The following is a 16,626-nucleotide window of genomic DNA, read 5'->3' as shown; positions in this document are numbered from 1 at the left end:
GTTCCCCCAGGCCTTCCTGTCCTCTACCATCCTCTGGAGTCCATTGAAGCTCATGCCGACTGCTTCGGTGACTCCAACCCAGCCACCTCTTCTCTGCAGTCCCCTTCTTCTTTTGCCCTCCATCTTTCCCAGCATGAGGCTCTTCTCCAGTGAGTCCTTCCTTCTCATTAGGTGGCCAAAATATTGAGTTTCATCTTCAGGATCTGGCCTTCTAAACAGCAGTTAGGGTTGATCTCCTCTAGGACTGACCAATTTGATCATGCAAAACTGCTATCCTGTCTCCCCCTGGTCCTTCTCTTCACTAGACTAGCCATGCCCAGTTCCTGTAACTGTTCATCATACGTTTTTAGCCTCCAGTCCCTCATCATCCTGGTTGCTCTTCTCTGCACTCTTTCCAGAGTCTCAAAACCTTTTTTATAGTGTGTGTCTGTGTGTGTGGCGGGGGGGGGGGGGGGACCAAAACTGGATGCAGGATTCTAGGTATGACCTTACTAAGACTTTATACAGAGTGCCATTAGCACCTCACTTGTTCTTTGCCTGTGTCTTTTTATTGCTGATTTTAATTGTAAGGTCTTTCCTTATAATTCTTATGGTGGAATAAAGGATTTCAACAGGCCATTTTCTGAATTCACAGAATTGGAAAGAGCTTTTGAAGTCAACCCACACTTCTGTTAACACAGGCATCGATATGGTAAAGTAAAGGTTCCCCTTGCATATATGTGCTAGTCGTTCCCAACTCTAGGGGGCGGTGCTCATCTCCATTTCAAAGCTGAAGAGCTAGCGCTGTCCGAAGCGCTGTTGACGTCCTTGACTCTCTGAGAAAGGAATGTTATTTTGACTATATCTATCCCACTCCATATATTCCCCCTTCCCGATTTCCCCCAGCATTAATTATGGCAGGCCTGAAGGCCCCTATGTAAAAGATGGCTTCCTCGCCTGACACCATCCTTCTTCCAGCTGGGTGACCTTGAAGTAGCATCTCCAGGAGAAGCAGCATTTACTTTCGTTTTCCCAGGCATTCCCCCTTTCATTCCCCCTCCCCACAGTTCATGGCAGTCTGTTACCATACAGCACAAGCAAGCATAAGGTGGCAGCTGACAACATGGTTACAATGCCTTATATACCTTCTCCCTAGGCTGGAGTTAAAGTCAGAGTGTCGTCCCCTTCTTCCATTATCTTTCTTCAGTCTTTCCTGCCTCTGATAGCAATAGCATAGCATGTAGACTTATATACCGCTTCATAGGCCTTTCAGGCCTCTCTAAGCGGTTTACAGAGAGTCAGCATATTGCCCCCAACATCTGGGTCCTCATTTTAACCCACCTCGGAAGGATGGAAGGCTGAGTCAACCCTGACCCGGTGAGATTTGAACCGCTGAACTGCTGATCTAGCAGTAGCCTGCAGTGCTGCAATTTAACCACTGCGCCACCTTGGCTCTTCTACTGGCTGTAGTTTTCTTGGCAGAATGGAGACATCCCACTATAGTACGTACAGACCATAAGCACATCTGGAAGAGCTTCCTGGCCTCCATCATCCTGTTCATCTCACCAGTCTTTCTCCGACTGCCTCTCTCCCACACATCTCCCCAGGGACTGGCTGGGCAAACAGAGAAAGAAGAGCTTGAGTGTTGAAAGGTCAAGAGACTAATAGGGTGATGCTTCATCCCAGAAATATGCAAGAGTTGCACTCTGTAGGCATTGCCCAGAAGGATCGAGATTACAAAAAGCTGGAAAACAAAAAGGTTCCCCTTCAGAGGAGCAGCATGTTTTTAATTTGGAGCACTGCGTAGTGCTCTGTGACCCTTGACAGATGGCTGCACCACACTTCCGTAATTTTTTAATGCAAGAAATCTGTAAAGAGAAACCTTTGTTTCATGTCCCAGGTCCATATCTGTGGGGGCACGATTGAATGCAGGTCTACTCATAAAAACCCATTAATTTTGATGGCAATGCTTTCTTAGTTGTTGTGAGGTTGCAAAGTCATATCCGACCCATCGTGATCCCATGGACAACCTTCCTCCATGCCTTCCTGTCCTCTACCATCCAGATCCATTTAAGTTCACGCTGACTGCTTCAGTGACTCCACCCAGCCACCTCCTTCTCTGCCGTCCCCTTCTTCTTTTACCCTCCATCATTCCCAGCATGTGGCTCTTCTCCAGGGAAGTCCTTCCTTCTCATTAGGTGGCCAAAGTACTTGACTTTCTTCTTCAGGATCTGGCCTTCTAAAGAGCAGTCAGGGTGGATCTCCTCCAGGACTGACCGATTGGGATGGCCTTGCAGTCCAAGGGACTCACGGAGTCTTTTCCAGCACCAGAGTTCAAAGGCCTCACTTCTTGTGGGCGCTCAGCCTTCCTTATGGTCCAACCTTCACAGCCATCCATGGCAACTGGAAAACCGTAGCCTTGACTATACGCACTTTTGTTGGCAGGGTGATGTCTCTGCTTTTTAGGATGCTGTCTAGATTTGCCATCGCTTTCCTCCCCAGGAGCAAGAGTCTCTTAATTTCTTGGCTGCAGTCCCCATCTGTGGTGATCGTGGAGCCCAGGAAAGTAAAATCTGTCACTACTTCCATTTTTTCCCCATCTATTCGCTAGGAATTGAGAGGGGCGGATGCCATGATCTTAGTTTTCTTAATGTTGAATTTCAAGTGAACTTTTACATTTTCCTTCTTCACCACATCAAGAGGATTCCTTAGAAGAACTGCTTATATTTCTAGCTTGTCTAGGACCATTATGAATGTTTGATTTGATAACTTCCTAATTTGAATTTAGATTGTTTTAGACCTGGAACTTATGTGATCTTAAAGTGTGCTAAGTCACTTCTGCTATGATCATCGTCAGCATCCATCATCATTGGAAAGGACCTTGCAAGTCTTCTAGTCCAATCCCCTGCACAACAGGAGACACTATACCATTTCAGACAGATGGCCGTCCATCTCTTCTTAAAAGCCTCCAGTGAGGGAGCACCCACAATGTCTCACTGTTAGGAAGTTTCTCCTTAGTTCCAGGTTGCTTTTCTCCTCATTTAGTTTCCATCCATTTTTATTATCTTGCCTTTACAAACATAAGTTATCCCCCTCTTCTTCGTGTCAGCCCATCAAATATTGAATCTCTGCTATCACATGCGATATCTGATATCTCTTTATTTATGCAGAGTCCCTAGGCTAGTATTTCTCAATATAAAATCCTCCAATGTGGTTTTTCTTCTTGGTGATTCCTTGATTCCTGTTTTCTGCCTGATTGTTTGTCTGGTATTAATCCTTGCTTATTTGAGCATAGGCTGTTGGTGAGGATGTGTTTATGAAGCTATATTGAGTGGAGTAGAGAGATGTTTTACTCTAGATCGATGTTTCTCAACCTTAAGATGTGTAGATTTCAGCTTCCAGAATTTCCCATATAGCCTGATAAGGAATTTGGAGAATTGAAGTTCCACCCATCTCAATGCTGCCACGTTTGAGAAACACTGATCTAAAGTAACTCAAAATCAAAAAGAATTTGGCAGCCCCTTTTAAGACAAACTTAAAAAAAAAAGTTAACCATGATTTTTCCACCTTAAAACAAAGATTTTTTTAATCCATCTGCTGGCTGGCTCACAATCTGAGTCTTAGCTTCTCATGATGCAATGCAGGAAAAGTTGGTGGGGCCTCAAGGTTGCTAAGAAATTGTAGTGTTTTCAAGTTTGGGTGAAAACGTGAAATCATAAGAGCCAAGTTTTCAAACGCTTGGGCCAAACTGCGATACAGTATTGCTGTATGAATTGCTATGAAAAACGGCTGCAGGAATTGGGTATGGCCAGTTTAGAGAAAAGAAGGGCCAGGGGTGACGTGATAGCAGTATTCCAGTATTTGAGGGGCTGCCACAAAGAAGAGGGGGTCAAATTATTCTCCAAAGTGCCAGAGGGCAGGACAAGAAGCAACGGATGGAGACTAATCAAGCAGAGAAGCAACCTGGAATTAAGGAGAAACTTCCTAACAGTGAGGACAATTAACCAATGGAACAGAAGTTGCCTTCAGAAATGTTAGGTGCTTCATCACTGGAGGTTTTGGATAATTATTTGTCTGAAACGGTAGAGGGTTTCCTGCCTAGGCAGGGGGTTGGACTAGAAGACCTCCAAGGCCCCTTCCAACTCTGCTATTGTATTGTATTGTATTATTGGATCATCAGCATTGCAGTTCTCCTCCGCGGGCTGGCTGGGGGCGGGAGTGATGGGATGGACACTTCATGTAACACTCTGCTGGCCAAAATGAGGCATGGTCAGAGGTAAAATTCAGCAGGTTCTTACAGGTTCTGGAGAACCAGTAGCGAAAACTTTGAATAGTTTGGAGAACCAGCAAACAGCACCTCTGGGAATGGGGATTTTGCAGTATCCTTCCCCCTGGAGTGGGGAGGGAATGGGGATTTTGCAGTATCCTTCCCCCTGGAGTGGGGAGGGAATGGGGATTTTGCAGTATCCTTCTCCCTGGAGTGGGGAGGGAATGGGGATTTTGCAGTATCCTCCCTGGAGTGGGGAGGGAATGGGGATTTTGCAGTATCCTTCCCCCTGGAGTGGGGAGGGAATGGGGATTTTGCAGTATCCTTCCCCTGGAGTGGGGAGAGAATGGGAATTTTGCAGTATCCTTCCCTCTGGAGTGGGGAGGGAATGGGGATTTTGCAGTATCCTTCCCCTGGAATGGGAGGGAATGGGGATTTTGCAGTATCCTTCCCCTGGAGTGGGGAGAGAATGGGGATTTTGCTGTATCCTTCCCCTGGAGTGGGGAGGGAATGGGAATTTTGCAGTATCCTTCCCTCTTGAGTGGGGAGGGAATGGGGATTTTGCAGTATCCTTCCCCTGGAGTGGGGAGGGAATGGGGATTTTGCAGTATCCTTCCCCTGGAGTGGGGAGGGAATGAGGATTTTGCAGTATCCTTCCCCTGGAGTGGGGAGGGAATGGGGATTTTGCAGTATCCTTCCCCTGGAGTGGGGAGGGAATGGGGATTTTGCAGTATCCTTCTCCCTGGAGTGGGGAGGGAATGGGGATTTTGCAGTATCCTTCTCCCTGGAGTGGGGAAGGAATGGGGATTTTGCAGTATCCTTCCCCCTGGAGTGGGGAGGGAATGGGGATTTTGCAGTATCCTTCCCCTGGAGTGGGGAGGGAATGGGGATTTTGCAGTATCCTTCCCCTGGAGTGGGGAGAGAATGGGGATTTTGCTGTATCCTTCCCCTGGAGTGGGGAGGGAATGGGAATTTTGCAGTATCCTTCCCTCTCGAGTGGGGAGGGAATGAGGATTTTGCAGTATCCTTCCCCTGGAGTGGGGAGAGAATGGGAATTTTGCAGTATCCTTCCCTCTGGAGTGGGGAGGGAATGGGGATTTTGCAGTATCCTTCCCCTGGAGTGGGGAGGGAATGGGGATTTTGCAGTATCCTTCCCCTGGAGTGGGGGAGAGAATGGGGATTTTGCTGTATCCTTTCCCCCTGGAGTGGGGAGGGAATGGGGATTTGCAGTATCCTTCCCCTGGAGGTGGGGAGAGAATGGGAATTTTGCAGTATCCTTCCCTCTGGAGTGGGGAGGGAATGGGGATTTTGCAGTATCCTTCCCCTGGAGTGGGGAGGGAATGGGGATTTTGCAGTATCCTTCCCCTGGAGTGGGGAGGGAATGGGGATTTTGCAGTATCCTTCCCCTGGAGTGGGGAGGGAATGGGAATTTTGCAGTATCCTTCCCTCTTGAGTGGGGAGGGAATGGGGATTTTGCAGTATCCTTCCCCTGGAGTGGGGAGAGAATGGGAATTTTGCAGTATCCTTCCCTCTGGAGTGGGGAGGGAATGGGGATTTTGCAGTATCCTTCCCCTGGAGTGGGGAGGGAATGGGGATTTTGCAGTATCCTTCCCCTGGAGTGGGGAGAGAATGGGGATTTTGCTGTATCCTTCCCCTGGAGTGGGGAGGGAATGGGAATTTTGCAGTATCCTTCCCTCTGGAGTGGGGAGGGAATGGGGATTTTGCAGTATCCTTCCCCTGGAGTGGGGAGGGAATGGGGATTTTGCAGTATCCTTCCCCTGGAGTGGGGAGGGAATGGGGATTTTGCAGTATCCTTCCCCTCCCATGCCCACAGAACCGGTAGTAAAAAGTTTTGAATTTCCCCACTGGGCACGGTGGAGCTGCCCACGTCCACCCATGCCCCATTTTGGCTGCCAGAGGCGCCACGGACCGGTCCTTTGCAATTTCCAGGCCGGCCACGTGGGTCAGATTTAAGCACCCTGCGGGCTTTGAGTTTGGCACCCCTGCTGTAGACTTTCTCCCAGCAACTTTGAAGGCAGCACTTTCTCCTAGCGATGTACCTGTGGGGCCTTTTCCCACCTGCTCCATTTCCTGCCCTGCCTTCCAACACGACAAGGGTTAAGTTGGTTGGAGATGCTGTCACTGTTGCAAAATTGGACCGGAATTTTCACGTGGAAACATCGGGATCTTGCACTGCCTGCCAAAAACTTTTATTTGGAAGGGTTAGAAGAAAAAAATAATGCAGCCGCTCTTGTAACTTTGCAAAAACATGTTACTCATATGTGGTATGAAGAACAGGCCACCTCACCTGATCCTGGCTTTTCTTTTCTTTTTTTTCTTCTTCCCAGGCTTTTTAAAAAAAAGAGTGATGTAGCAGGCAAAAGTTAAGCAAGCCTGTAATTATTGTGAGTTTCCTCCTCTCCCAAATGGCTTAAAAGAAAGACAGGCACCCACCCTGGTGGTTAGAATTACAGCGTGTTTTCTTAATTCCAGGAATTCTTCTAATTGTTTTCATCCCTAGTAGATATTTAATATGATCTGGATCTCTACCATGAGAATGTGATACCCTTTTTTTAATTGCTAATTTTCTGCCATCATTTTTTTCAGTCTGAGTCTTTACAGAGATGGGACGCTTTCTCAAGTCGGTCATCTAAGCTCACAGGAGGGTTGTAGGAGGGTTATAGAAGAATTTGTTATGGTTTAGTAATAATTTGTTTCTGGAACTTTGCACTTTGATATGGCTCAAGAGCTAATCAATAAAGACTCAATGTCATTGGTTGGACACACAGTCAGTCAGATGTCCAGACTGGATTTGGCATTTTTGTCCACCACTGAGAACCTGGGAAAGGAAGGAGGAAGAAATGGAAAGGGAAAAGAAGGAGGGAGAGAGGGGAAAGAGAGAAGAAGGAAGGAAGAAAGGAAAGGAGGGAGGAAGGGAAGAGAAGGAGGGATGAGAATAAGAAGGAAGGAAGGAGGGAGGGAGGGGAAAGAGCGGGATGGGAATGAGAAGGAAGGAAGAAAAGGAAGGTGGGAGGAAGGAAGGGAAGGAAGGAGGGGGAAAGTAAGAGAGGGAGGAATGGGAATAAGAAGGGAGAGAGAGAAGGAAGGAAGGGGAAAAGAAGGAGGGAGGGAGAGGGAGGGAGGGAAGGAAGGAGGGAAGCAGAAACAAAGGGGAAAAGAAGGAGGGAGAAAGAGAAAGAAAGAGGGAAAATGGAAAAGAGAGGGGGATGGAAATAAGGGAGTGAGCGAGGGAAGGAAGGAGAATGAAGGAAAGGGAAAAGGAGGGAGGGAGGGGAGGGATGGGAATGAGAAGAAGAAAGGAAGAAAGTGAAGGAGGGAGGGGAGAAGGAAGGATGGGAAAAGGAAGAGAAGGAAGGAAGGAAGGAAGGAAGAAAGAAGAAGAGAAAGAAAAGAAAGAAAGAAGAAAGAAGGGCATTGAGAGGATGATAGGGAAGGAGGGAGAAAGGGAGGGAGGTAAGGAAAGTAGGAAGAAAGGATTGCCACAATAATTCAGCCAAAGAAATACGCATTGATTAAATCTCTCTTCCTTTCCAGAAGGAAGGAGGGGGAAAGGAAGAGAGGGAGGGAAGGAAGGAAGGAAGGAAGAAAGAAAGAAAGAAAGAAAGAAAGAAAGAAGGGCATTGAGAGGATGATAGGGAAGGAGGGTGGAGAAAAGGGAGGGAGGTAAGGAAAGTAGGAAGAAAGGATTGCCACAATAATTCAGCCAAAGAAATACGCATTGATCAAATCTCTCTTCCTTTCCAGACGCCCCTCCAGTACAGTCAAGCCATGAACCAAAGTAATCAAGTGAGACTGTATTGTGCCTTCCTGGATTACCGGTGAGTTGTCACCCTTGTGTAAGGCTTATTTGTTGTAAAGTGCATCCACCTTTGGCCCCTCACCCCTGCCTGCTGGATTCACGGGAAGGAAACTCTGAATAATGAAACCATGTTTCTTCTCGGCAGCAAAGCTAAAACAGGGGACTAAGCCAGGGATGGCCAACCTCTTAGGCACAGAGTGCACAAACAGAAAGTGAACACGGGCAATTATGCACACGCAAGCACTAGAGCACCAGAAACCCGACATCCTTCTGGCCGGCACGCATGCACGTCTCAGAAACCCAACTACCAGCTGGCTGGCGCACATGCGCGTCTCAGAAACCCAACAACCAGCTGTCCAGCATGCATTTGCATCTCAGAAACCCAACAACTAGCTGGACAGCACGCATTTGTGTATCAGAAACCCAATAACCAGCTGGCGGGCACACATGCGCATCTCAGAAACCCAACAACCAGCTGGACGGCATGCATTTATGTCTCAGAAACCCCCAAACCAACTGGCTGGCGCACATGCGCATCTCAGAAACCCGACAACCAATTGGCCGGCATTCATGCACATGTCAGAAATCTAACAACCAGCTGATTGAGCTGGGCCGATGGCACGCGTGCCCACAGAGAAGGCTCTGTGTGCCACCTCTGCCACCCGTGCCATAGGTTCATCATCATAGGACTAGGCCAGTGGTGGGATACGACCAGTACGCCCCGGTACGGGCGTAGCGGTGCCTGCCGGGAGCACCAGGTACCGTTCTGGTACGGTGCTCCAGAGGACCCACCCACCCACCCACCCGCCCAAGCTCCTTACTGGTATTTGAGGTTTTCAGGGCTTCCGCACATGTGCACAGAGTGTACAGCGCCTGCACGATGCTCTACTGAGCAGCTGGAGCATCGTGGAGGGATCGTGAAGCGTCGTGGGCAGTGAGTACATGTGGTGGACACCCGGCCCTGTTGCACCGTACTAGTTGCAACGGGATCTGGAACTCACCACTGGACTAGGCCATTATTAACTCAAATCTGGGAGGAACTGTATTATTATTATTGTTGTTGTTTAAAAAAGCAAACAAACCAGTGATGATATTCAGCCAGTTCGGACCGGTTCTAGCGAACTGGTAGTGGCAATATGCCATCCTATTTAGCCACATTTTCTAAGCCATGTGCATGCATGCAAGCTGCATACAGGAGCAAAGCGCATGCACGGAAGGCGCTGTACAGAGAACCAGTGGTAAAATTATATGAAACCCACCTCTGAAACAAACCCTCACATCTGGCAAAGAAAGGAAAACCACTGGAATACTTGTTTGATGCAGGCTGCCCATTTTTGGACTGGCATCGTCCCTTAAGTTCTCATCCTTACAACGTCTCACGGATCTTAGGAAGGCCAATAATAGCTCATGCGGCTGAAGGGTCAACTTTGAGCTCCTGATTTCAAAACTAGAAGTCATTATTTTTTATTTGATGGGATAACATTAGAGGAATGTTCCCACCCCTGGAAGATGGGGCTGGGATGATCTGGAGATCTGGTGATGGGTAATGCAGTTTTTAAGAGACTAGGGTGGGCATCAGAAAATTCCAGTTTTTGGATCTTTCTCAAAATTTCCTAGGGACGGGAGGCATGATGAGCACCAAAAACGATGACAAATTTTTCCCAAAAGGAATAATGTAGTGAGTCACAAATGTAGCCAACACCTAGAAGTTTTAACTTGTGTTTTGAATGTCCCAAAGGTGCTTTTTACAAGAAGCAACTGGACTTTTTGGTTTTTCTTTGAAGACGTTTTGCTTCTCAACCAAGAAGTTTCTTCAGTTCTGACTGGATGGTGGGGAATGGAAGGATGGTTACCCCTTGCAGACAGTGGTTGATTTGCATCCTTTTAGAGGGTCGTTGAGGCCACTTGGAGGTTGATATGAGCAGCTGCGTCCAAGGAATATAAATCCTTCCCTTCCCCACCATCCAAGACAGAGTTGAAGAAGCTTCTTGGATGAGAAGGAAAACATCTTCAAAGATAAACCAGAAAGTCCAGTTGTCTCTTGAAAAAAGCACCTTTTGGACAACCATGACCTGGAGGACTGAAACATTTTCACATCGAAATGTCTCAAGTATCAAATTGGATAAGTTTCAAAGCCGTTGAGTATCTAGGTACCACCTGTATGTCCATCTTTTTGCAGAAACGGAAGCGGTGTCTGGTCCAACCAAGGCTGTGTGCGTGACGGAGGTGACCTCAATTATTCCACCTGCCTCTGCAACCATCTCACCAATTTTGCCATTTTGATGCAAGTGGTGCCACTAACGGTAAGCCAAGCCAAAGTATTCGTAACTATGGTGTGTAGGTAAAATAACAGTCCTGAATCATCTAGACCAGCGATGTCAAACTCAAGGCCCATGGGCCAGATTCGTCCTACAGGGTGCTTAGATGCTGCCCTCCCAAGCTCTACTTTTTCTGGCAGAAGTTTGCAGGAGGCCGTCGCAGCCAGAAACTGAGCTCAGGAGCCAATTTTCGCTGGCAGAGCACATGGGCTACCACAGGTACCCCCAACATAAGTGATGTTGAGCTGGCCATGCCCACCCTGGCTAGCCTCTCCCGGTCCCCCCTGAGGTAAAACACAACCCTGATGCAGCCCTCTTTGTAAAACAACGGAGAGATGAAGTGGAGAGAGAAGTAGAGAAGAGTGGAAGAGGAGGGGAGAAGAGAGAAAGGGGATAGGAGAGAGGAAAGCAGAGGTGAGGAAAAGAGTAGGAGAGAGAGAAAGAGAGGAAAGAGGAGAGAGGAGAAGGAGAGAGGATGGGGAAGTAGAGAAGAGAAAGGAGAGGAGGGAGAAGAAAGTAGAGAGGGAAAGAAGGAAGGAGGGAGGGAGAAAGAAGGAGAGGAGGTAGGATTGTCGTAGAACTGGGTATAATATAGTGTATGGAAAGCAGAAGAGCAAATAAGAGTTGTTGGTAGATAGTGAGAGGAACTGATATAATATTGGATAAGATATAGTAGTGTTTGTTAAGATGTAAAGGTATACATGTGGATATTTATATGAAAAAAACTTTTCATAAAAAAAAGCCTGACGTGGCCCTCAATGAAATTGAGTTTGACACCCCTGATCTAGACTTTCTTTTTAATTTTGGGGGGGGGAGGTTACCAACGGGCTTTGTTTAATATCAAGATTGAGAAGTTGGGCTCTTCTTAAACAATGGTTGCTAGTCATGCGGTCTTTTAGAGGTAGAACTGTTGGAGGACCTTCTATCAACGAAGTTGATGGTGGAATCCCAAAACTAGAAACTGAGGTCTTGGTCTTGAAATTCAAGTTACCAAATGCTCCAATATAGGAGACCCAGATAGATTGTTTCCTAAGGAATATCTGCAGAAGTTCCTGGTCCCACCATGACAGCTCAAGGCCACCTCTGGTATCTGTGCATGTATTGTCATGAGAGCAATAGCCCTTAGACTTATATACCGCTTCACAGTGCTTTCCAGCCCTCTCTAAGTGGTTTACAGAGCATATTGCCACCAATAATCTGGGTCCTCATTTTACCGACCTCGGAAGGATGGAAGGCCGAGTCAGTCTTGATGCAACATGATGCATGTTGAAATTAGTTGCAATGGAACCATGCTGCTTCCTTCCATCTTTCTGTCCCTTTGGACTGTCCATTTTAAGCCATCTCAAAGGGGAAAAAAACATGTAATTTCTCCTGCTGTTCTGTTTCTGTTTTGTTATCTTGGACATCATCTTCATGAATGTGGCATTTTAATGTCCTGATGTATGGCTGAAATTCGGTTGGGCTCGTATTTGGACTCCTTTTATGAAGTCAGGATTTTTCGCAAGAAAAGGCCATAGTTTCAGCCACAACTTGGCCAAGCAGCAGGAGAACCTGTTGTAGCTCGCTAGCAGCCAGCGGAACTGGCAGCAGATTCGGACAGTGAGGAGGTTGGGGAGGAACCTGGGCCAGTCCTGGAGTCTGGGGAAGGCTCTGATAAGGGCTCTGTGTTGAAGGCAGAGAGGGGGTCAGGGCCGTCTGACAGTTATCAGCTGCCTTCAGAGTCAGACATCAGTGAGGCAGAAGAACAGCTGGAGCCTGTTCCCAGTGTGCGCATGCACAGAGTTGCCAGATGAAGGGAACAGCTAAGGAACAGGGGCAACTTGGGAGTAAGGCCACAAGTGAACGGTGAATGGCCCCTCCCAGAGGAAATAAAAGAGGAGCAAAAGGGGAATGGAGTTTGCAGGAGACCATTAGTTCATTTCATTGGTTCGTGACTCTCCGAGGCTCCTTGCCACGTTTTGCAGATATCGGCCTGGCAGCTCTCCAAGCCAGATAAGTCTGTGACCTCCCTGGAAAGACTTTGCTGGATGTGAATGAGCAAATTCAGTCAATTAATAAAAAGGGTTTTTGTCGGGATGAGGAGTTTGCTTCGTGCTCTTGGGAAGCCTCGGTCAGAACAGAACTGCAGCTCAGTGGGAGATTGGATGGGATGTCAGAGACCCCTGCTAGGATCTCAACCTTCCACCCACATGGCAGCCTTGGCTGTTCCCACTCAACGCTGGGTGGTACAACTCCTGTCTTTGGCAAGGGCCCTAATTAATCAGGCTGGATCCAACCATCCGGCCAATGACACCAACCTTGGCACAGTCACATCTCTGCCTTGTATCATCTAAGCAAATGAGAATTCATCTCCACGTCTTGCTTGCCAAGGATCTTGGTGCCGATTGGCTGGGCTAAAAGAAGAAGACAATTTACAATTACGATTAACTGGAAAAAACTGCACAAACAGTTTCGCATTCAAATATTTGCCTTGAGTGCATGTTTCCTCCGCACAGATTGTTCTAATCCAGGGAGACCCCCCTTGCCAATATTTGCACAGTTCCTCAAATTTGTTTTATTCACAAAGATTCATTTTCCTCCTTTTCTGCTTTTTCTCCCTTCTCTCCCCCCCCCCCCAATACCCCAAATTTCACCTACTTGCTTTCTCTCCAAGTGGCTGGTTCATTTTATAGTCATTGATTTACTTTGCAGGCAAGATAAATTTATCTTCCACTTTGTGGAATTTTTCACCGGGGGGAGGGAGAGAAAATATATTTGTGCCAGAAAAGCAGATTCTGCACTGCGTGCCTGGAATTCTACACGCCCCAAGCTGGTAAACATGGAGGATGCCAATCACAAAGGCTAGGAATGTTTGACGACTTGGGGAAATTATTCAGAACATTTTAGCTCTCTGCTCCCTCTCTCATTTTCCAAACAGAAATTAAAAAATGAAACCAATTCCTGTTGCTTTAAGTGATTGCCACTTTGAAAAAAAAATTTCAAAGACAAACTCCACATCAAAAAACACAGTTCACCATGAATTCCATCCCAGAGAGGCAGGTATTAGGTCTTTTAAAGACTGCTGGCTTAAAAGTGATAAAGAGCTATTAACTTTATATAGGAAAAACATGAAATAAACGTCCCACTCTGGCAAAAGTTCTATTTGGCCCGAGTTGCAATAAATTTTGGGGTTAGGACTGTAGTTTATTTTCCCCACCCCCTACTTTCTTGGCAGAATTAATCTGGCCTTTGTTTGTTTCTCGTTTAATGGATTAAGTTTATTCTAGGGTTTACCCAACCATTTTATCATGTAGTTTGCTAGGGGGAGAAAAAAAAGCACACAGTGGTGCCAGCAAACTTTGGCATTTATAAACCAGTGGAATTCAACAACAAGATTAATAGGAGATTTGGGAACTGAAAAAAAACTGAGGGGAAAAGAGACTCAAAGATTTCGGAACTGGGAGGTTCCAACTGCTGCTTTATAATAGTCTGTATTAACTCCAATACCTGCGGAGGAGATGGCAAATCTAGATAGCATCCTAAAAAGCAAAGACATTCCCCTGCCAACAAAAGTGTGTATAGTCAAGGCTATTGTTTTCCCAGTTGCAAAGGATGGCTGTGAAAGTGGGACCATAAGGAAGGCTGAGCGCTAAAGAATGGAGGCCTTTGAACTCTGGTGCTGGAAAAGACTCCTGTGAGACCCTTGGACTGCAAGGTGATCCAACCGGTCAGTCCTAGAGGAGATCCACCCTGACTGCTCTTTAGAAGGCCGGATCCTGAAGAGGAAACACAAATACTTTGGCCACCTAATGAGAAGGAAGGACTCCCTGGAGAAGAGCCTCATGCTGGGAATGATGGAGGGCAAAAGAAGAAGGGCACGGCAGAGAAGGAGGTGGCTGGATGGAGTCACCAAAGCAGTCAGCTTGAGCTTGAATGGACTCCAGAGGATGGTAGAGGACAGGAGGGCCTGGAGGAACATTGTCCATGAGGTCACGATGGGTTGGACACGACTTTGCAACTAACAACAACAAATTAACTTCAATGGTTCTAATGTCTTCTGCAACAGGAATATTAGACAAAGCTGAAGGACCAAGAAGACCATCTCCTACCAAGGTTGCACCACATGTTAGTTTTTGTGGTCAAAACTCAGTTGCATTCACCCAACATACTTCACTTGTGGGGCCCTTGGTGCTCTCTGAGCTTGGTTCCTTTCTTGTAGACATTTCATCACCCAACTAGGTAACATCTTCAGGGCTTCAAGTAAACCTACCTTCAGTGATGGAGCACCTACAACTCCAGGAAGCAAGCTATTCTATTGCTTAATTGTTCTTACTGTCAGGAAATTTCTCCTTAGTTCCAGGTTGGATCTCCCTCTGACAAATTTCCACCCATTGCTTCTTGTCCTGCCCTCAGGTAAAGGTAAAGGTTTCCCTTGCACATCTGTGCTAGTCGTTCCCAACTCTAGGGGGCAGTGCTCATCTCCGTTTCAAAGCTGAAGAGCCAGCGCTGCTGAAGACATCTCCGTGGTCATGTGGCAGGTATGACTAAATGCCGAAGGTGCGCGGAACGCTGTTACCTTCCCTCCAAAGGTGATTCCTATTTTTCTACTTGCATTTTTTCGTGCTTTTGAACTGTTAGGTTGGCAGAAGTTGAGACAAGTAACGGGAGCTCACTCCATTATGCGGTGCTAGGGATTCAAACCGCTGAACTGCTGACCTTTCTGATCGACCAGCTCAGTGTCTTAGCCACTGAGCTACTAGCAATCAGGTACTTTGGAGAATAAATTCGGAGAATAACCCCTTTTACCTGTGATGGCCCTTCAAGTTTTGGAAGGCAGCTATCGTATCACCCCTAAACCTTCTCTTCATGCCTACTTCCCTTAGCCATTCATCATACAATTATGATAATACCTAGTTGGGTAACACAACATCTGCAAAAAAAACCCAACCAAGTTATCAAGAACACCCAGTTCAGTTCTGAGCTGCAAATATTCTGGCTAAGCAACACATGCATTTTCCCTCCGGATCTGAATTATTCTGCATATTAAGTCCTTGATAAAATAACTTGTAGGGATGCTGAGATTGCAGGCTTAACACATCAGCCCTAATATAATTTAATTACTAGTTTATGTGATACATAAATTAATTTGGACATAAACTTTCTTCGGGATACCTCCATAAAGAGCAGACGTAATAAATAAATAATCCTAATCGCGCCTTTAGTGGATATTGACTTATTTACAGAGGCAGCCAATGGCCATATTTCAAGGCAGAGATTTCAACGGGGAGTCAAAAAACGAAGCATATGGAAGATTTTAGCATCTCGTCTTTGCGTTGGCCACAGAGCAAATCCCATGGAATGGCATTTCTTATTTTGGAAGACTAAATATATCGATGTTGGAAGATTCCGTGGCCATATGGCGTTCAGATTCATACCGGCGTTGGCCCTATTAGCTTCATGATAAAGCGGCATGGGGTGAAACTTGAACGGTTTCTCTCTTGTTTGTTTGGCGATGGTGCCCCCATCACACACGGCCTTGCTTTTCCAAAAGCACTTTCAATCAGAGTGGAGCTGGAAGGGACCTTGGAGGTCTTCTAGTCCAACCCTCTGCTCAAGCAGGAGAACCCCCACCAGTGATGGATAACCGTTTTGTCGTTGCGTGCCAAAAGCATGCCGATGGCCATAATGCAATGCGCGTGTGATTCCTCCCTGTACTCATCCCACTCCCCACACATGCATGGATGAACCCTGCAACCCCCTGTGCATGCACTTGCTCTTGCCATGCTCCCCCACCAGCCACGCATATGCACCGCTCTCCCTCGCTTATTTTTGGCTTCCAGGTTGGTGCAGGAGGCATGTGTGTGGTGCCCGCGTGCTTCATTTTGCACCAACCTGGAAGCCAAAATGGGGTATGGGGGCACTCTCCGAAGCCCCAAAATGCAATGTGAGTGCCTCTCCTCCACATGCACTCCACCCCCCCCCCTGCATGTGAGGCAGAGACCAGCTGGCCAGTGGGAGGCACGGATATGTGCAATGGAGCTGAACTGGGGCAACGGCTGTCATGCTGGCAGAGCGAGCTCTGTGTGCCACCTGTAGCACAGATGCCATAGGTTCTCTATCTTATACCATCTCAAACTGTCCAGCTTCTTCTTAAAAACCTCCAGTGATGGAGCAGCCACCACTTCTGAAGGCCACTTCTGTTCCACAGATTGATTGTCCTCAACTGTTAGGAAGTTTCTCCTTAATTCCAGGTTGCTCCTCTC

The 16,626-nt window shown here is 47.0% G+C and overlaps 1 protein-coding gene across 1 annotated transcript in view; it reads left to right on the top strand.

The window, feature by feature from the left end:
* ADGRD1 (adhesion G protein-coupled receptor D1) overlaps window positions 1-16,626 on the top strand; it is a 160,126-nt gene that overhangs the window by 75,363 nt on the left and 68,137 nt on the right. The window contains exons 15-16 of the mRNA XM_032229623.1: window positions 8,012-8,085; window positions 10,246-10,369. Of these exons, the coding sequence (XP_032085514.1) occupies window positions 8,012-8,085; window positions 10,246-10,369 (198 nt within the window). The remainder of the gene's footprint in view (window positions 1-8,011; window positions 8,086-10,245; window positions 10,370-16,626) is intronic.

This window comes from Thamnophis elegans, chromosome 13 (genome assembly GCF_009769535.1).
Source record: "Thamnophis elegans isolate rThaEle1 chromosome 13, rThaEle1.pri, whole genome shotgun sequence".
NCBI lineage: Eukaryota > Metazoa > Chordata > Lepidosauria > Squamata > Colubridae > Thamnophis > Thamnophis elegans.
The sequence above is the reverse complement of the archived record's forward strand: the minus strand, read 5'-3'. Positions and strand labels throughout refer to the sequence as shown.